Raw genomic sequence first — 18337 nt, forward strand, 5'->3', positions numbered from 1 at the left:
TTAACTTGATTCTAGAATCAACCGGGAGCCAGTGAAGTGAAGCTAACACTTCTGCTAGTTCCTGATAACAATCTAGCTGCTGCGTTCTGAACAAGCTGGAGACTTAAGGAACTCTTAGGACACGCTGCTAACAAAGAGTTACAGTAATCCAGCCTCGACGTAACAAAAGCATGGATGAGTTTTTCAGCATCACTAAAAACTTGGATTGATATTTCAGTAAAATCTACTTTAATACACTTTGAAACAAGAGTACAACAAAATAGAATATACTTCAAATGTTGAATATACAAACGGTTCAGTCTGAACAAAGAACGTCTTCCCTTCTTCCAGATAAGATAAAGAAACGTCGGGGCAGAGTCGATGCGGCAGACCGGCCCGACGCGCTGACCTCTGTGTAAGTCCGTGTGAGGCGACCGGCCGGCCACAGCGGTCCCAGACTTCTGCGGCCGGAAAACCTTTAGTCCACATGCGTCCGCTCCCAGACGGGCTTTCCACACATTCCTACTTCATCCGACAGCATCAGTTCAGAGCCGCGTGTGCTTTCAGGCAGCAAATCGCAGAGCAAACGTAAAGAAAGACACCTTTTTTTTCACATTTAGACCTGAAACGCTGAGCAACACGCTGCCAAAAAAAAAAAAAAGTGGGGGGGTCAGAACAAGCTGATTGGATCATCAGAGAAACAGAAACAAAATAGATCCATGCAGTGGTCCCTTGATGTAACGCCGTTCATCATTTGCAGATTTTTTAAGAGTAACTTTCATTCATCTTCTAAAACCGTTTTTTTTTTTTTTTTTTGGGGGGGGGGGGGGTCGCCAGTCTGTCGCAGGGCCACAAACCACACACCCATGCTCCCACATTCACACCTAGGGACAAGCTAGAGTGACCAATGAACCTCAGAGCCATGTGTTTGGACGGTGGGAGGAAGCCGGAGTCCCCGGAGGGAGAAAGGCTCCAGTGTCAACTCCCCATTGGTGTCCTGTTGCCCCCAGCTGGGACTTGAACGTGGGGCCCGCTTGCTGTGAGGCAAGAGTGCTGACCACTGCACCACCGTGCAGCCCTGGAGTATGTGGTCCATAGCTTTTTCTGACAACTATTCATATCTCTCGTTTTGCTCTTAAGTATCAAAGTACTTAACAGTAATTTTGTCTGCTTGAATTTTTTTTTTGACCCTGTCAATCAATCTCTGTACTGTCTCCTGTACAGAATGCGTTCAGTTTGCCAAATCCATATAAATCTGAGATGTTTTTGTTTTAATTCTATAACCCTGAACTTATTTTTCGAGGTGGTTTCAAACATTGAAACAAGAAAAGAAAAAAGGGGGAAATGTTGGCGTTTGTTTGAGAAAAGGGTAGAAGTATGGGGGGTGGGGGGTTACAGCCTTAAAACATACAGACTCCTTGAAAAAGTCATGATATTTTTGGTACTCCCGCGATAAACGAGGGACCACTGTACTACAAATGTTAGTCCCGTTGCCGTAATACTGCGCCTGGTACAAAGTATTTCAACACACATTTTTACTCGTCATTTCCAAAAAAGCTGAAATCTAGGATTGCTGTTAACATTAGCTCCATAAGCTGTATAGACGGTTATATATATATACATACATGACGAGTTCCTGTCTGACAAACTGCCCTCAGCTCACCTTCCTCTTCCCGCCCTCGGCCTGCACAGTGATACACGTGTGTAAAAAAAAATAAAAATCAAATAAAAACTGCTGGTTTTGAACAATTCTAGAAGTAGAAACACTTTAAAAAGCTTATCTTTTTGTCTTTTTACAATGTGGTTGGCTGCAGCTCTCTGCCTCGTGTAGTGTTGACGTTTGTCAGTGATCCGGCCAGAAGGCGTGGCCTGTAGTGATGCAGGTTGGTCCTTTTCAAGTCTGTATTCCTATGATTCAGAGATCCAGACCTAAGGAGGTTCTGTGGAGGTTCTGTGGAGGTTCCGTCAGTCCGTGTCAGTTCTAGGCAGCGACGGGGAGAAGGACTAAAAACAAACCTTTAAAGTCTCACAGGTTGCTGCTGGTTATTACAGGTAAAAGTAAAATTGACCTCAGAAATGTAAAAACTAGCTTTAGTCTAAAGGAGGTGAAGAAATGTTTTAATACTCGGGCTCCTCCATCTTAATCCCGTCTGGAGTTAACAGTTTGGTAACCACCTTAGCGTCCGCAGCCTCCGGCTTGAGGTTCTGAACAGTTTGGGGGTTCGCCGGGCTGGGCTGCACCTGCAGGGCCCGCGCAGTGGCGCCCGCCGCCTTCAGCTTCTCCACGGTGACGCCGCCCGGTCCTATGACCAGCTCTGTGCCGTTGATGATGCCGCCGATGATGTGAGGCGGCGGCGCGCCCACCGCCCGGTTCCCCGCGGACACGGTCACCACGCCCGCCCCGCCGCCCATGCTCCCCGGCTGCGACACCACCAGAGTCTGTTGTTGGGTCTGGGGGGGCACGGTGAGCCTCATCACCTGCGTTCCCGGGACAACGTTGACGGGCGTGAGCGCCCGGACCGTCAGGGGGCTTCCAAGAAGGCTGATGCCGGCAGGCGGGACTGCGGCGGCGTTGGCTTTGTTGGCGCCTCCCTGGAGTTGGCACTGGGCCAGCTGGTGGGCCGGGATGGTGATGATCTTCGCCAGCTGGACTGTGATCTTATCCCCGTTCTCGGCTGTGGCCGGGACCATGGTTGGAATAGTCTGGATCACAACCTGAGCATGGACAGGAAACACTTAGGGAAGCTTTTCAGAGAGAAAACATTTCCAGAGCTTCAGCTTGGGGTCCAACAAACCTTCTGCTGGGAGTTGGCGTTGGCTGCGGCGCCGACGCTGGAGGCGCTGGTGAGGATGGTGGTGGGGCTGGCTGCCCCTGCTGGCTGCTGCACAGCCACGGTGGAGATCTTCTGGCCCTGTGATGTTGTCATGACGACAGGAACCTGCATTGCCACCCGTACCGTCCTGCGATTGAAAAGCAGAAAACGTGAGATGTCGGTCCGTTGGGTAACCGATGCTGCCCCTTCAGGGGTTCTAACCTCGGCCCGGCGGCGTTGGACATCCCAGCCGTGCTCTGCTGCCGGCTCTGGCTCCCGTCCGGAGCCGACGAGACGGCGACAATCCTCGGCCCTGCTGTAGTGATGGTGGCTCCGCCTCCTGATGGCGACTTGCTGCTCGCGGCGACGGAGGTTTGGACCACGCCGGCTCTGTTGGCTCCTCTCAGAATGTTGGGTTTCTTTGAAGGCGGGAGCTCAGAGGCTTGAAGCAACATGTCGGATGGAGGAGGGACGCGCTCGTACGACGCCGCCGTGTCTGAGGCCATCAGGTCATCCGACATGTCCGCCTTGTCGTCAATGATGATGATGTTTTTGGGCATTTCCTTAAACTGGTAAACCAACCGCTGGCCCTCGACCTTGGAGAGGATGCCGCGCTGGTAGTAATATCTGAAGACGAACCAAAACCCTGATGTTAAGATTCTGTAGTTTTGTCTTTTTTTATGAAGAATTTTCCTGACAGTGCAAACACTCCCCACCTGAGCGCTCGTCCCATCGTCTCATAGTTCATGTCAGGCTTGTTCTTGTGTTTGCCCCAAAGCCTGGACACGGCCTTGGAGTCCACCAGCTTGAAGATGCCCTTCTCCCTCTGAGTCCACTTGATATACCTGGGACAGGTGTTCTTGTCCTGCAGCAGCTCCAGCAGGAACTCCCACAGGTACGTGGTGCTCCCTGGTGCACACCGAAAAAAACAGACAAACTTTACCCACAGACCATTGCTCCTCAGAGCATCAAAACCTGCATTGTGACCAACGCGGTTGGAGATCTGACCGCACGTGGCCGGCACACACCTTTGCCTTCTCTCGGCTTCTTCTTAATGCTGAGATCCACGGAGCCGTTAGAAAAAGTGGTCTGATGGATCTTCGGCTTCTTTCCAGCTGCACAAATGAAACATTTTGGTGAGCCGAGCTGCGAGTATCAGAACAATATGCACTAGATGGCGATTCCGGGTAATGAAATTCATCTTAAACAGCTTTTTCCTCCTCATTAGTGCACATAAACACCAAATATTCCAAATTTATTACAAGATTCTTAAATAAAATGTCATTTTTATAGATTTTTTTCTCCCTCTCGTTTCCCTAAGCACAGATCTCCGTTCACACGTACCCCGTCTCTTTCTGACAGGTTCGTTATCAAGCTCTGGCTCTTCCATGGAGGTGACCATCTCATCTTCCTCCTCGCAGCACTCCTCTGTGGAGATCTCCACCTCTGTGTCTGTAATCATGTCAGGTCGCATGGCAGCCAGGAGGAAGTCCGGAGTCACTTCACACGGTGGGACTAAAGTATCTGCGCAGGAATCAAACAGGAGAGATCTTTATTGCGGCGGCCAACTGCAGTTGTCTTTAAAGAACATGTGCACAAGAACGACAACAGCTGGACGGCGTTGGTGTGCTTTTTTTATTTTTTCTTTACCTGGACTTCGGTCTCCTTGGAGGCTGGAGGGTGAATCCATGTGAAGCAGAGCCTCTGCAGCTTCTATAGTTTTGTCTGAGCAGTGAACGCTGGTGAAGTGAACAGACGCCTCCACTGCAACAGTCAAGATTTGACAAAAGATCAGCTTTTAGTGAAACAAGCAGTCATTTTCATCCAAGAAAAACTCTTATGTTTAATCATCTTTCAATCTATTGTTAGATAGCGGTCTCCAAGTTGTGGACGAAACCGTTGACGCGGAGTAAGCCTGCCCCCATTTCCCATCATCCATCTGTTTATACACTCCCTGGCTAGCTTACAGCTAGTAACAACCGGCGAGCAATATTAGAGCTATCCAGCTGTACAGTTCTGAGCCAAATACCAGCTCGGACGAGGAAAACAAAAACGTCAACAGATCTATTCAACTACAAGTGGAGGCATCAGAATGGAGCGGAGCAGGGAGCTTGGGGCCCGCCGATTGCAGCACCAATGTCACTGCTATGAGCTTTTACCAGCAGCATTGTTTCGTCTGCTCCTCAGAAATGCAATTTCAGAAAAGCTTCATTTTCTTTAAATGTGTCCATCATAATCAGAAAAAAAATTTAAAATACCAAAAAGCTGACAATGACCAAAAAAAAAAAAAAAACAGTAACACAAAAGACGCCCCCTAGTGGTAGGTCTAATTGTTTATTGGGTGCATTTTAAGCATGACTAACTCACTAAAATCCAAAAACACCACAACAAAAGCTACAATTTTTCAGCCACTCATAGTAGTTAAATGTTTTTAAAACAGTTACGGTTTTAATTGCAATGTTACAGTACAAAAAACAAACTACAAGTGTTATTTTTGATTAGATAATAACAAAAAATGTTTTAGTCCACATGCCGACCATTGATTGTGGCAGATTATTATATGTGAACCCTTTAAACCCTTCACCTGAGAGAATTTATAACCGTTAAGTCGAAAATTAACTGCAGCCTGTTGTGAGGGAAGCTTTGCTTCCTCTGGGACCCTAAGAATGAGCCCGGGACACCTGCTGTTGTTGTCACTCAATGGGAAGGCACAAGAGATATGGTTACACCACAGTCCACGTTTGGCCTTCTAAGGCAACAGGCACCGTGCAGAGACGACAAATCTGCTATCTTTAGATTCTCTCACTCATTCACCAAAAATAAAAATAAAAAGATGGGACACGTGTTGGATATTTTGGTGTAGATTTTAAATTCCACAGAGCTGTCCTGGACACTAGAGAACCTGCCAGAAATGCCAGCTTAACTATAGATGAATGCTTAAATTTCAAGACTATTTCCTGCCATTTGGAAATTTCAAAACCTTTCGTTTTATGAAACGGAAAAAATATATAAATAACTGAAATGTTTTAAGGAAATTAATAAAAATAAAGCGAGAAAGCTATGTTGGAATTTACAAAAAAAATTAAAAACAAGCAGGTCTAGCAAAAAAAGTAGTCCTGGCTTGATGACTTCCGTGTTTACAATCATCCTTTCCCTCCAGTTCTCTTCGAAGAAGCTCACAAATCCTCCTGTCAATCAAAACCCGCTTCGTCTCCTATTGGCTGATCCGAGGTTTAACGACTGCCCCCTTTGAAATTTGACTGGGCGACTGCTGACGTTTCAAATCAATGCGCACCCCACTGGGCCAATGGGCGACTCAATCGAGGACACGCCCCGCCCCCCACACTTGAACAATGCTTCCGCCATTGAGACGGGGCACAATTTTCCTCAAAAATGCATCGAAGAACCAAGCAGACAACTTCGTATAATTTGAGAAAACATCATAAAAGCATATGAATTCATCGAAACAGAGGTGGAGAACACAGACCGAAAATTGTAAATGATTATAGAGCGGAGGGAGAAAAAAAACGCCAGGCCGTCCCACGCTTCCACGAGAGGCTCCACAGCCCCATAACGGAAACCGGAGAGCAAAATAACAAAAGCTGCATCCTCGGTGGAAGAAAACTTCTTTATAACGAATTCAGTCAACAAACACGGCGAATGACACATTATTGCAACAGGATCCACCAGGATCAGAGTAATGGTGAAGAATAAAGAAGACATTGTTGAAACAAAATGATCAAAGTAAAATTAATCATCAAAACAGTTGTGTTTACGTGGAAAACAATACGTTGTTAAACGCCGTTGTATAAATTAGCTCATGTGAAAAATAATCCCACATGTCCTTCGGCCAGACAGCGTGGCAAAGACGTAGGAAAGACAACATCTGTGCACTTCCTGGTTATGCAGCTCCGACGTGCAAACCGTTATTCACCATCAGCCAGCAGCTGGGAAAAGGCGCTCGGACGTGCAACGCGCGAGACACGCGAAAAACTCTTTCGAGACGCACAGCGACACAACCCAGTGCAGTTTTCCTCTGTAAAAAGCGGCTAAGTTTTACTGTGTAGCTTCGCCATGCAGGTTGCTACCACCAAGGTGATCACTTCCTGATTGCCCTCCATTACTTCACGGCACAAGGCTGCGGGCTGAAGCGCCGCGGCCGAGACTCCGCGCGGAACTGCGCGTCCGCGATTGCTGCCAAGTTCAGATTTAGCGTAAACAAAGGTACATTACTGGCTCTAATCAGCAGGTCGAGCTGGTTGGAGTGCCCCTCATGCTGTAAAGTCGCCATGTTTTCCTCTTGCTGGAGATTCACATTGACTTCTCACTGAATTGTATTGGAGGCTGCTAGCTCAGATCACTCCGCCCCTACAGGAAAACCGACTGAAATTCAACGGGACGCAGCATGACCTCACGACTGTATCCTTCCGCCACCGACACAGGAAATCCTCCCTTTGCCCTCCCTCTGTTGCGTAGCGAGTACGTAAAATGAAACTTCCGTTTAAAAAAAACACCCACACGTTCGGTGAAAATCTAATGTAGATATATTATAAATCAATAAAAACCATGGAAACCTTAAAAACTGCCATAGTAAATTTGCTTTTTATTTTTGGTCATCACTAACTTAATGACTGTGTATTATGTCTTTTTTATAGACCCCATAAGGTTATATTATGTGCAAGAGATTAGAATAAAAAAAACTAATCACGAACAGAAATCCAACTATGTCACTGCATTTACACATAAATTACATCTTAATAACATGAGTTAATTAGTGGGAGATAATTTAAGTAAAAAGAATAAACAAGTCAAATCAAGTGTTTTATTTAGAATGGCATTTAAAACAAACCATTTTAGGAAGATATATAAATAAATCCAAAAACTGTTACATAAAAGCAGCTATGGAAACATGTACTTTTATCTGAGATAAACAGATTTTTGTAATCATTACATGCTTGAAATAATGTAGAAATGTACTTATTATTCACTTGGAAGACTTCCGGTTCCGGGTTATACAGCAGGACGCGTGGCGTGCTTAAAAGTAACATAATTTGCATATATTTCAGATGCTGCATTTGCCATGTTGATTTCTAAAATAGTTATTTTTGACGTAGTACTTAAGTAATTCATCTTTGGCATGTGCTTTGATACCTTATGATTGTTAATTCTGTCTGATAAAACCTAGAAACCGGATATTGATAAATCATGTAATAAAATGGTTATAGTATAACGGGGTGGGATTATATAAGTTCGCTTCCTTCCACTCCCTTTCAAGCAATATTTATTAATTATGTCTAATTATCCTAAGTTTGATTAGTTACTGTATGAATGTATAACTGATGATTATATTGCTTTTGTGTATTATTTCCATTTGATTGCTTGAAATAAACCATTTCAAATCAAATCAAAACTTACATATCCAGGTCAATTTTATTTGTTTTAATGATTTAGATACAAAAAAGGAATAAAGAGGGCATATGATACGGTAGTTGTCTCTTTTTTCCTTTTTTTTTGCTTTTACAATAAATAAAGTAAAAAAGAAAAACATTGTAATTGTTAAAAATAAATCTATGCTGATCTATATTTGTTGTTGTTGTTTACAAAAAACCACTAAATTCTTAATAAAGACTTCATCTGTAACCAGACGGTTTCCCAACTTCTCGACAGGTCTCAATCCCCAATTCAAAAATAAATGCACACAAATCTATTCCAACCCTTTAAATCTCTTTTTGGATTCTACTCACTTTGGTTTGTATTTCTTCTTGACTTATTTAATGCAAATAGTCAGAGAATCTTAAAGTTAGTTTCAATAAACACATACTAAAAGACCCAGCTGTGTTTCAGGGCTGGAAAAATTCTTCATACTGGGCTACATTTGAGTGAATTTATCCCTTTGTGCCGAGCTCTTTATCCCGTTTGAGTGGGAGTCCTGTGTGTTGTGTGACCAGACTGTAAACATTTGATTAAAGACACCAAAAAGTATTCTGTTTTTGGTCATTACAGATCTTGCAGACACCTCCAGCCCAACAAAAAGCATTCAAGTTTCCATAAAACCTCCACAAGGAGGCAGTATAAGAATAAAGACAGCCTGAGTTCTGCTCTGTGTGAATTTAATGCAAGCCATCAACTTGAGTCAGATATTATGATTGTTTGCACATTTCATCCAGCAACAGTATATGAAATGGCACCAACTACAATCCCTTAACTGAGGATGGAGCCTCAGTGCACGTCAGCAAACCACCATTAACATGATCCATGCATCCAAAACAACAGTAGAAAGAGGAATTAAGTTAAAAACTAACGTGAAGAAAAAAGAAGCAAACATAGACGTAATGAGAGAGCTCTACTTTTTCCTTTTTTAGCTTGTCTTCCTTTTGTGTTATCATCTTGGATCTTTGGCTCAGACATCGTTTTTGATGATCCACTGCGTAGGATCGGTGCAGAGATTCATCTGGACTCACTAAAGGAGACTTAAATGAGGTTTTTGCTCCAAAGGGCCTTTTTGGGTCTTTAAAAATAATTATATTAAAAAAAATTAATTAATAATAATTTTAAAACTTTTTTTCTTTGTAACTATTTTTATGTGCTTCCTTAAATGCTACTGTCAAGTGAAGAGCACATGAAAGTTTAGTCAAATGTTTTGGGCATTGAGCGGGTTCTAACTAGAGATGTCAAATTAATACGTTTATTGTGATGAATTATTTAAAGTGCGTGTTTTTATTAAATCTTCTATGAAGTCTGAAACAGTTTACGAAAAGTATACATCACAAATCAATTATTAGAACTTCAATACTGTAATGATTTAAATCGTTTTTCACAAAAAGCGGTCCATTTAAAATGTGGTGCGTCTCGTTGTCATGGTAACAGCTACGGCGCGCTCTGCTCCGGCTGTTTCCTCTTCGAGGAAAGTCGTGAAACATTCAACAAATCACCATTCCAGTGGGAAAGCTCATCTCTTAATGCTTGTTTTAGTCCAGATGATGAAGTAAAAGTTAGTTTTCAAAGAAAAACACTTCAATAGTTTAATTCCTCCTCGTGTCTCATTACCTCCTGATCTTCTCTTCTGCTGCATCCCAGTCTTCAAAATGATCAAATCCACTCAAACAGGTTATAGGAAGCTACATCATGACTCATGGCTCTCCTACTGTCTCATTGTTGCGATAAACTGTGGAATAAGGTATGTCAACATATGCATTGTGGTATTATTAAGAACTAGGCTACACAATAAATTGCAAATTTATCGTCATCGCGATATCAAGCGGTGCAATTTGTATATCGAAAAAGTCTGCGATAATTACAATAAACGGAAACCTCGAATCTGCTAAAACAATCTCATGGCAGCTTGAAGTATTTAATGAATCAAATAATCAGATGGAGCTCTTTTATGTTTGATGTTCGCCTCATGTGTAGAAGAGGGTCATTTAAGTTATGTTGACTCTTATTTACATGACACTGTTGCAGTGAAATGGATATGAAGTGTTTAGTTGTTTTGCTATTTGTTGATGCATCACAAGTTATATTGCCTTCACAATATTGATCACTAATACCACAAATCGCGAGTTTTCCTCATATCATGCACCCCTAATAAGAAGTTTGTGTTTAATATTTTAGGGATTTGATCAGAAAATTGTTTTTTGATGCTGTGAATTGAAGCACTCTAGACTTTTTTTGTTTTGTTTTCTTAAATGTTTAAGATTGAAAAAAAAACCTTGGTTGTGTAAACGTAAAGGTTGGAAGTCTGTTATAATAAAAAAACAAAAAAGCCCCCTTTTCAGTTGTGTTTTGATCTTTTACTGTCTCACAATTTCAAAAATTTACATGACAATACCTAAAAACGAAGCTTCTAAGCTTATTAAGTAAAAAAATAATTCCACACTAATATGAATGGCATGACAGCACTAGTTCTCACCTTGATCTCCTTCTGTCTCCACCTCCTGCATGACATCGGTGTCATCAGCATAGACCAAAACCTGGGCTGAGTAGCCCTGCTCCTCCGTCAGACAGGCTCCAGGCATCTCCTCCACGATGACAGCTGGGCAGCCTCCAGATGCTTCTCCTTCCTCCGTGTCTTCACAGACCTCCTCAGCTTCACACTCTCCTTCTACCTCTCCTTCCATCTCCAGGTCCACCTCACATTCTCCATCCTGCTGAGGAAAAGGAAAAGGTCAGACGCGGAAGAACAGTTAACAAATAAGGGATGAATTTGTATAATTCTGAGGATTTCGCTACAAAGCCGACCTGCTGCAGATCTTCTTCAGCTGCGACGTACTCCACCACTGTCCCACCGGTGTCAACCAGCACCACCGAGGCCATGGCTCATACCCTTCAGACCCCCGTGCAGCAGATCCTCTCCCTGACGGCCTCACCGGCTGCTAAAACAAAAACAAAATTTTAAACCTAAATAGCTTTCTACCCTTTAGAATGACACAAGTAAAGTGAATGGAAAGAAAATGTCGTTTAAACTTTAAATAGGTGAATAATTCAAATGTTCTGCTGAATTAATGTTCGCTCTTTGATGCGGCTCAAACAGGGTAAAACAAAAGGAAAAAAATACACGACACCCATGGCTTCCATTTGCCTGGAACCACAGCCTAAGATCTCATCTCCTGGTCTTAGCCGGCAGGACATGCCTGTCTGCTATTACAGGAAAAAATGCCCTGACAGCAAGCCAAGCTTTTCCACCAAACACGCAGTGTCCAGTGGAAACCAAGGCAGGGAGGACTGGCGCCATGGCAACGGTTGCTAAGAACCACGGGGCTTTAAGTTCCTGTTCTGCACAAGCGCGGTGGGACGACTGGATCCGAGACAAAGAGAAAAGGAGGAAGACAGACGACTGTTTGCAGTTGTTTAATCTGATGCTCCACCTCCTCCTGCTCTGCCTGATTTTTCCAGACGCTTTGAACTCATCAGCTTTAAACTGACGAGTAGAAAGAACGGATTCCAACGAAGGACCAGAGACTATTAAAAATAAAACATCAACAAAGTCCTGTAAATGCTAAAACCTATGATCGTTACTCCTTTATTGATCCGTTCAAACCTGCTCAGATTCACATTTCTTTTGGGCGGTACTTTTTCTTCCCTGTCAAACTCTGACACTGTCAGTCCGACTGCCCTTGACAGTGGCCACCAAAACATGCACATCAGTCTGATCATATGTTCAGTGGATCCAACACGTACTTTTTCTACCCTTAATAAATTACCTGCAGCATAAAGTAAGTAATAATATAAAGGCAGAAAACTCAAAACGGCAGCTTCTGCTGAAACATCTAAAGCTTCTTGCTGCTTCACCTAATTATTTTTGCTATACCCAGTGGTGTCTGATCTCGCTGACATTCCAGGGGCTGATCAATGGACCACAGATTCTTCTGTAGTTTTGACCAATTCAGACTAGAAACACGCCGATAATGCAGAATCTCCAATACCCAATATTTGTCTAAATACATAGAACCAAAGCTATATTTGGAGCTGCCAATCACTGCATGCTTACATGACCCGCTGTAGAGATTTAGCAAAAAGCTGCGAGGAAATCACCTTTACCTGGTTTACTGTCCAATTCTGTTACCATCTAACTTGATGGTTTTTCTTTCAAAACCACCTCTAAATGAAACGTTAATAGACCCACTCCAATGAAACAAAACGGCGTATTTGGTCTTTTTAACATGTTTCTGTGGCCTTTTTCTGATGATGGAGGACATATATAAACACAATTAAGCTTAAAATTGCATTTGTGAGTATTTCTGTTTTCAAAGCATTGTGACTCAGGAGCAGACAAAAAAATGCAGTTTGAAAAAAAGAGCACATTTCTGATGTGGAAAATATGTTGGGCGGACCACAAGATCCCTGCTCCACTACCCTGATGCATCCATTTTAGGGCTGCACGACATGAGGAAAACTTGCGATATGCGATATTCGCGATTAACATCGCGATAACTTGCGGTATATGAACATATAGCAAAACAACAAAAAACATAATTTCCATTTCACTGCAACAGTTTAAAAATTGCACTCCGAATGACCCACATCTACATAGGAGAAGAACATCTAACATGATAGAACTCCATCCGATTGGTCTATGATGTAAAGGAGTCAAATACAAAAAGTAATTTGTTTGTTTCATGAAATACTTCAAGCATCCATAAGATTGTTTTTGCATATTTAAGGTAACCATTTGTTGCGATTTTTGCCGTCTTTTGCGATATGCATATTGCACAGCTTGATATTGCGATAACGATAAATTTGCGATATAGGCGCCTGATCCACTTGTAGACAAACGGATCCGTGTACGTCTTTGTTCTCCTCGTCTGAGCTGGAATCGGATTCAAAACTGTGCGGCTGCATAGCTATGACATTGCTCGCGTGTGAGGGGCTGTAAGCTAGCGGGAGAGAGAGCACGTAGCTCAATTATAGGGGGGGGGGGGGGGGGGTGTTGCTCCATGCCATCAGGCGCATCCACAACTCAGATGTGGTTTTCTAATGACCAACAGCATTGTTTTAGCTAAAAACTGCTTTTAAATGTTTTTTTTTTAAAAAGCTTAAAAGATGATCTGAGTTGGTTTTTAACTAAGGAAATATGAAAAGGAGCTAAATAACTTATTTGTGTTTAACTAGAAAGATGAAAAGTGATGAATTTTAAAAAGCGCAAAAATACAAAAACTTCTAGCTGATGTGTCCTAGAAGCTAAAAGTATATGAAATGAATGTGAGTACTCTGATTAGAATTAGGTAGCCTTCAAACTGTATGTTTCTTTAAGAGGCCAACATGGATAACAGGCAGAACTAAAAAATAGGGTCATATATGCCAACAAGCTATGAAACTCCAAAAATGAGCTTCTGAGCAGGCCTTAGTCCTGGAAGACTATCCAGCAGCATCAAGATCACTGAATCCATCATGATGTTGACACCGAATGAAAACGTTGATATATTTCAAAAAGAACTAAGGTGAAACTATCTGTTCATTTAAAAAAAAACATCAATAATGAGATTAAAAATGACCTAAGTTGGTCAACTGTGGATAAATAAAACAACTTGATATTAAATTCCATCTATAGTTAGTTATGTAGCAACACATTTTCTGTATGGTCATTTGGTTCTTGGAACATTAGTAAAAACACACTTTATTTTAAAATAAAACCATGTTATTACAGTAAACTAAATGGTAGTTTGAAGCTGTGGGAGTTTTTTAAGGACTTTTTTACTTTATCAAATCACTCAAAATATACAAATATATTTAAGCAACATTTTTGGGTCAACTGGAAGATAAAAAGTGAAATGGAAACCTGATTGGACTGATCGACACTAAAATGTTTTTAGTTATATATATTTGGGGTAAAAAAGTTCCGAATCAAACAAGTTTCAGCTCACAGACTCACAAATTATTCACACATATACATTTATTTGCAGACTTTACATTTTAGTTATTTCTTACTTGAGTAATGAAACTAAATAAAAGGTGGAACTTTAATTATTACAATGACAAACTCTTACATTAAAAACCAACAGAAAGTCCATTTTTTAGCCTGAGACATATATTAAATTGCTTTCAAAGAAAATGTTTTCATAAATTTCATTAAACAGTATTGCATTTCTAAATGAGGATCAACTTCAGTTGATACCCACATAGCAGTGAAAACATAAAACATGAACAAAAAGGCCTTTAAAATGTCTGTGGAGCAGGAAGATCAGACAGTAAAACAAGGTCAGGTAGTCTGATAAGTCCAGATTTACCCGTCCGTCTCTGTCATGTGGTCATGAGGGTAAGAACGGACAAAAAAGACGTGATTTACCCATCAAACCAGAAAAAGCCTCCGGGGCAGCAAGAGGCAGCTGGGTTTTATTCTGGGTGCTTAGTTTGATCATATTAAGGTTTAGGAAGAGTAATCTGAGTACAAATCAATGTGACCCTCTTATAATCAGTAAAATGAAAATAAATACATACATGCCTAAAACTTTACCGTTGTCCAAAAAGATAAAAGTATGGTCACAAAAGATAAATACAGATTTGTGTTGAGGGTTCAGAGAAAAGAAAGTGAAGAACATTTGAAAGACTTCCAGTAAACCACTCCTTTTCTTAAAAGGTCCACAAAAGTGTGGCTCCACTTTCTTTATCTTCATGCCTCTGATGCGTCTTTTCCTTCGTATCTCAAACTACTTTTGTTACCAGCAAAATTAGATGATTTTTGTCAACATCCAAAAAGTCCCAACAGAATTTCTTCCATCATGGCGATGACTTAAGTACATTTAATCTGAAAATAATCAATCCATCCCTATAAATATATGGCACCTTTCATAAAGGTGCTTGACATAAACTACCTTTTAGGTAAAACAGTAAAAAGTCACAAGAAACAATAGATTGAAAACAACAACAATAAAACATAAAAAGGAAGGAAAGGCTGTGGCTGAAATTTTGGAGGAGGCTCTGCATAAATGAAAAGGTAGACAGGTTAAAAACGTACAAATAAATACATTTATTAAGTTTAAGTTTAAAATGTCAAACTTCTGACCTAAGATGACAAACACTGAGTGTATCCGGGTATCAAAGCACATTCTGCCTACTGTATAATGAATGGCCCACGTTGTGTTGCCGTTCCTTCTGTTACAGCTCACATGGAAATCATCTTCTCAATTATTCAGGATCATAAACAGCACGAAGCAGACAGACATGCCACACTGCACAAAGGATGCCAGGTCCAGTCACAGGTTCAGCACACGAACTGACATGGGACGAGTAACAAGAGGTGTAAGGGCCCCTTCTGCAGAATTCACCATGTTGTTGACTTTTCAGGTTTCTTTTGTGTGACTCAGAAACCAGCTTTTTTCACTTTTTCACTAATCCTTTCAGTCAGGTTGAATGATTTCATATCTGGACTCTTGATCTCTTTGGCACAGAGATGAAAGATGGGTGCGTCCAAGTTCCAAAGTGTGTGATGTTATTAGCTGTTGAAGTGACAGCTGCTAGCAAGTTAAACTCAAAGGGACGTTGGAAATCGTGACTCACAGACATTTTGCAATCTGTCCAGAACTGGCCACTGGAAAGTCACTCAAGAACAAGGACAAGAAAATGTTAAAAGTAACTGTGTGTGTTATATAAAACCATAGAAGCAATGTGCAACGATCAAGTTGCAGGGTGAGCTTCAAAATGGGTCAAAACAGTATGCTGTCTTGTTTTTTTGGAGTCCCATTAAAAGCTGCATTCATATAAACCAGTATTTCAAGACCGACAAGCCCACCGAGGACACGTGGCTGCCTCTGGTTTGTAGCGCAATATTAAGAACGTTTTTTGTTTCTTTCTAAAGCTCATAAAAGAAGGGAAAACCTGCAAAAAGTGTTACCTCCACCCTGCTTGTAATCAGCTTTTTTAAATCAGGTTTGCAGTGAAGGAATTATGACTATTTGAAGGACAAGGACTGCACAAGGAGTGTCTCAGAGCATCTGACCATGACTCAGGCAAAAAAAAGAGAAGTAGCTCAGCTCTATTAACACTTAGCAAATGGTTTGTAGCAAGAAAGGCCACCGTTTCCCACTGTTCTAACGGAAAACTAAAAACATGCCCCAACTTGCCTTGTGTATAAAAGAGATATCCAGAATGCAGCTCTGCATCTTCACTTCTCAGAGAAGTCTAAATCAATTCGATGATATGTTGCTGTGATGGATTTTCTGGGCGTTCCGATTCGTTTTCAAATTTGACTCAGTGTACGTCTGTTATCCATCCATCCATTCGTCCGTTCGTCCGACTGTCAGGCTGCCCGTCTCCTCTCTGCCTGCTTGCGCCGGGGGTGGAAGGAGCGATTCAGCACTTCTCAGGCCCTGCCTCGAGCTCACATCACAAGACGAGGGTGGAACCCATGCACACTCGCAGTCACATGACTTTTCAACAACTGAGCTTTTGTTCCGACTGGCTGGGGCTGCTGTTGTAGATACAACACCCTGCCTTGTGCCCTGCCTAACACACACACACACACACACACACACAGACTGACTGATGACACAACCGGCAAATATACTGCAATTATGGCATCCAGATTTACTTAACATCCAGCCCATAAACAAACGCAACGTCAAAAGTCCCCCCGACCTGCGGCGGTTTACGAAAGCGGACATTTTTTATGGAAATTGGAATTCAGCTGTACAATAGAAATATCCGTCTAGGCGAATATAAAAAGGCAAAAAACAAGTCCAACCTAGAACATAACAACTTTACTGCAAGGAAAAGTCACTTTAACTAGCTTCCTTCCTATGTTCCTGAAGCTCCAGCCTACTTCTGAAACTGACAATGAAAGGCAAACTGCCAGAAAACAAAAAGGCTTGTGAAGAAAGTCAAAGCTGCAGCTGTCTTCCACCACATGATCTATTCATCTTTGTTAAACAAAACATTGAGTGCAGTGTCAGCTCCTGGACTCTGGCTTTCTCACCGCCTCAAAGCAGAATAGTTGGAAACGACCTTGTCGTCCGGCAAACACAAACCTTCAGACTGCAGTTCAACTGTCAGCTTTGACTATGGGATGTCTGGGCAAAAGGCAGGCGGGCTCAAACATTAACCAGCACACGGACGGGCAACTCACAGGCAAAGGTTCAAGCCTTTATCTTACAGGTTCCTAAAAAAAAAAGAATAATCTGTGACCATTACAAACATATAAATTAAATAATTTAGAGATTAACTTCCGATAAATATGCCAACAGTCACGAAAATACGGAGAGGTCGTAAAGGAGGGGGGTCCTTTAGAAGTGGTGTCATTCCGTCGCCAACTTCAATGACTTATTTTGAAGGTTCAATAGGAGGTAGGAAGGCTTCAGTCATGGTTTCTGCAGCAGATACAAGACTCACTCTACTAGCCTTAAAAAAGGCACAAAGTGTTGGATCACCTTTGGTTTTCTGGTAAAGGTGATCAAGGCATGCCTAAAAATGATGCGCCTTTTTCCTGGACCAATCGTGAAGGGTTTTAGGCCCCTAAATAACAGAAATGATTGGTTTGAATGTTTCCAAAACTAAGCAAAAAACAAACATCTGCATGTGTTTGATTACAGGGCTGACACAAACAAAAACTGCAGGTGAACCATCATGCTAACAACTACCAATGTGCAACTTTCCCTCCGTCAACACTGATCGTAACAGCTTGTTGTTGCAGCAGCCCGGGTTAAAAAACAAATGTTGAGATCCCAGTCAGAGCTCAACTCCTGCCGGGAGCCTTTGAGCAAGGTGGGTGGAGGGGTTAGCACAGGTCATGGTGGGAAATTCACCCCTTAGCCGTGAACCCCCCGTGCCACTTATTTCTGAAAGTGTCACCACACCGGGGTGAATTTCGCATTTTTAAAACCTAAAGGCGGGCTATGGACGTGAACTTAGCTAACTTTGGTTAGCTTTGTTAGCCGAAAACTAGCAATCAGCGCGAGAGCGTCACTCACCGTTAGCCTCCCGTTCGTTCCGCCAGTAAACTAGCTGGTTAATGCTCGTTTGTCGTCTGCCTCCGACTCTCTGACATCCACTATCGCCTCTCCTCCTCCGTGGCCAGACCCCGTCGCTGCAGCCCCCTGTCAGCCCGAGGAGTATGG

At 42.2% G+C, this 18337-nt stretch overlaps 1 protein-coding gene across 10 annotated transcripts; it reads right to left on the minus strand.

Annotated features, from left to right (window-relative positions):
* Nucleotides 1-205: 205 nt before the first annotated feature.
* On the minus strand, nucleotides 206-18332 carry LOC101160385 (ETS-related transcription factor Elf-2). Of its 10 annotated transcripts, none has more exons than XM_078946907.1 (10): nucleotides 18191-18332; nucleotides 11031-11161; nucleotides 10702-10936; nucleotides 4443-4556; nucleotides 4137-4316; nucleotides 3821-3907; nucleotides 3509-3701; nucleotides 3015-3419; nucleotides 2775-2940; nucleotides 206-2694 (listed from the first exon to the last, which is right to left on the minus strand). In XM_078946907.1, the coding sequence occupies exons 2-10, from the start codon at nucleotides 11103-11105 to the stop codon at nucleotides 2098-2100; spliced, it is 2052 nt and encodes a 683-aa protein (XP_078803033.1). In that variant the 5' UTR covers nucleotides 11106-11161; nucleotides 18191-18332; the 3' UTR covers nucleotides 206-2097. The 10 variants fall into 10 exon arrangements, with proteins under 10 accessions (XP_078803033.1, XP_023810525.1, XP_023810543.1 ...); XM_023954757.2 differs by having other exon boundaries at nucleotides 10702-10939; XM_023954775.2 differs by having other exon boundaries at nucleotides 11031-11164; nucleotides 18191-18331.
* Between the last annotated feature and the right edge of the window lie 5 nt (nucleotides 18333-18337).

The sequence above is a fragment of the Oryzias latipes genome, chromosome 1 (assembly GCF_053564925.1).
Source record: "Oryzias latipes strain Hd-rR chromosome 1, Olatipes_Hd-rR_3.1".
NCBI classification, from domain to species: Eukaryota; Metazoa; Chordata; class Actinopteri; order Beloniformes; family Adrianichthyidae; genus Oryzias; species Oryzias latipes.

Coding starts and splice junctions, on each gene's coding strand:
- LOC101160385 (XM_023954757.2), bottom strand. CDS start 11,105: ATGGCCTCGGTGGTGCTGGTTGACACCGGTGGGACAGTGGTGGAGTAC. Junction 4,557..10,701: donor GGAGACAGAAGGAGATCAAG/GTGAGAACTAGT, acceptor TGACTGTTGCAG/TGGAGGCGTCTGTTCACTTC. Junction 4,317..4,442: donor CCAAGGAGACCGAAGTCCAG/GTAAAGAAAAAA, acceptor ATTCCTGCGCAG/ATACTTTAGTCCCACCGTGT.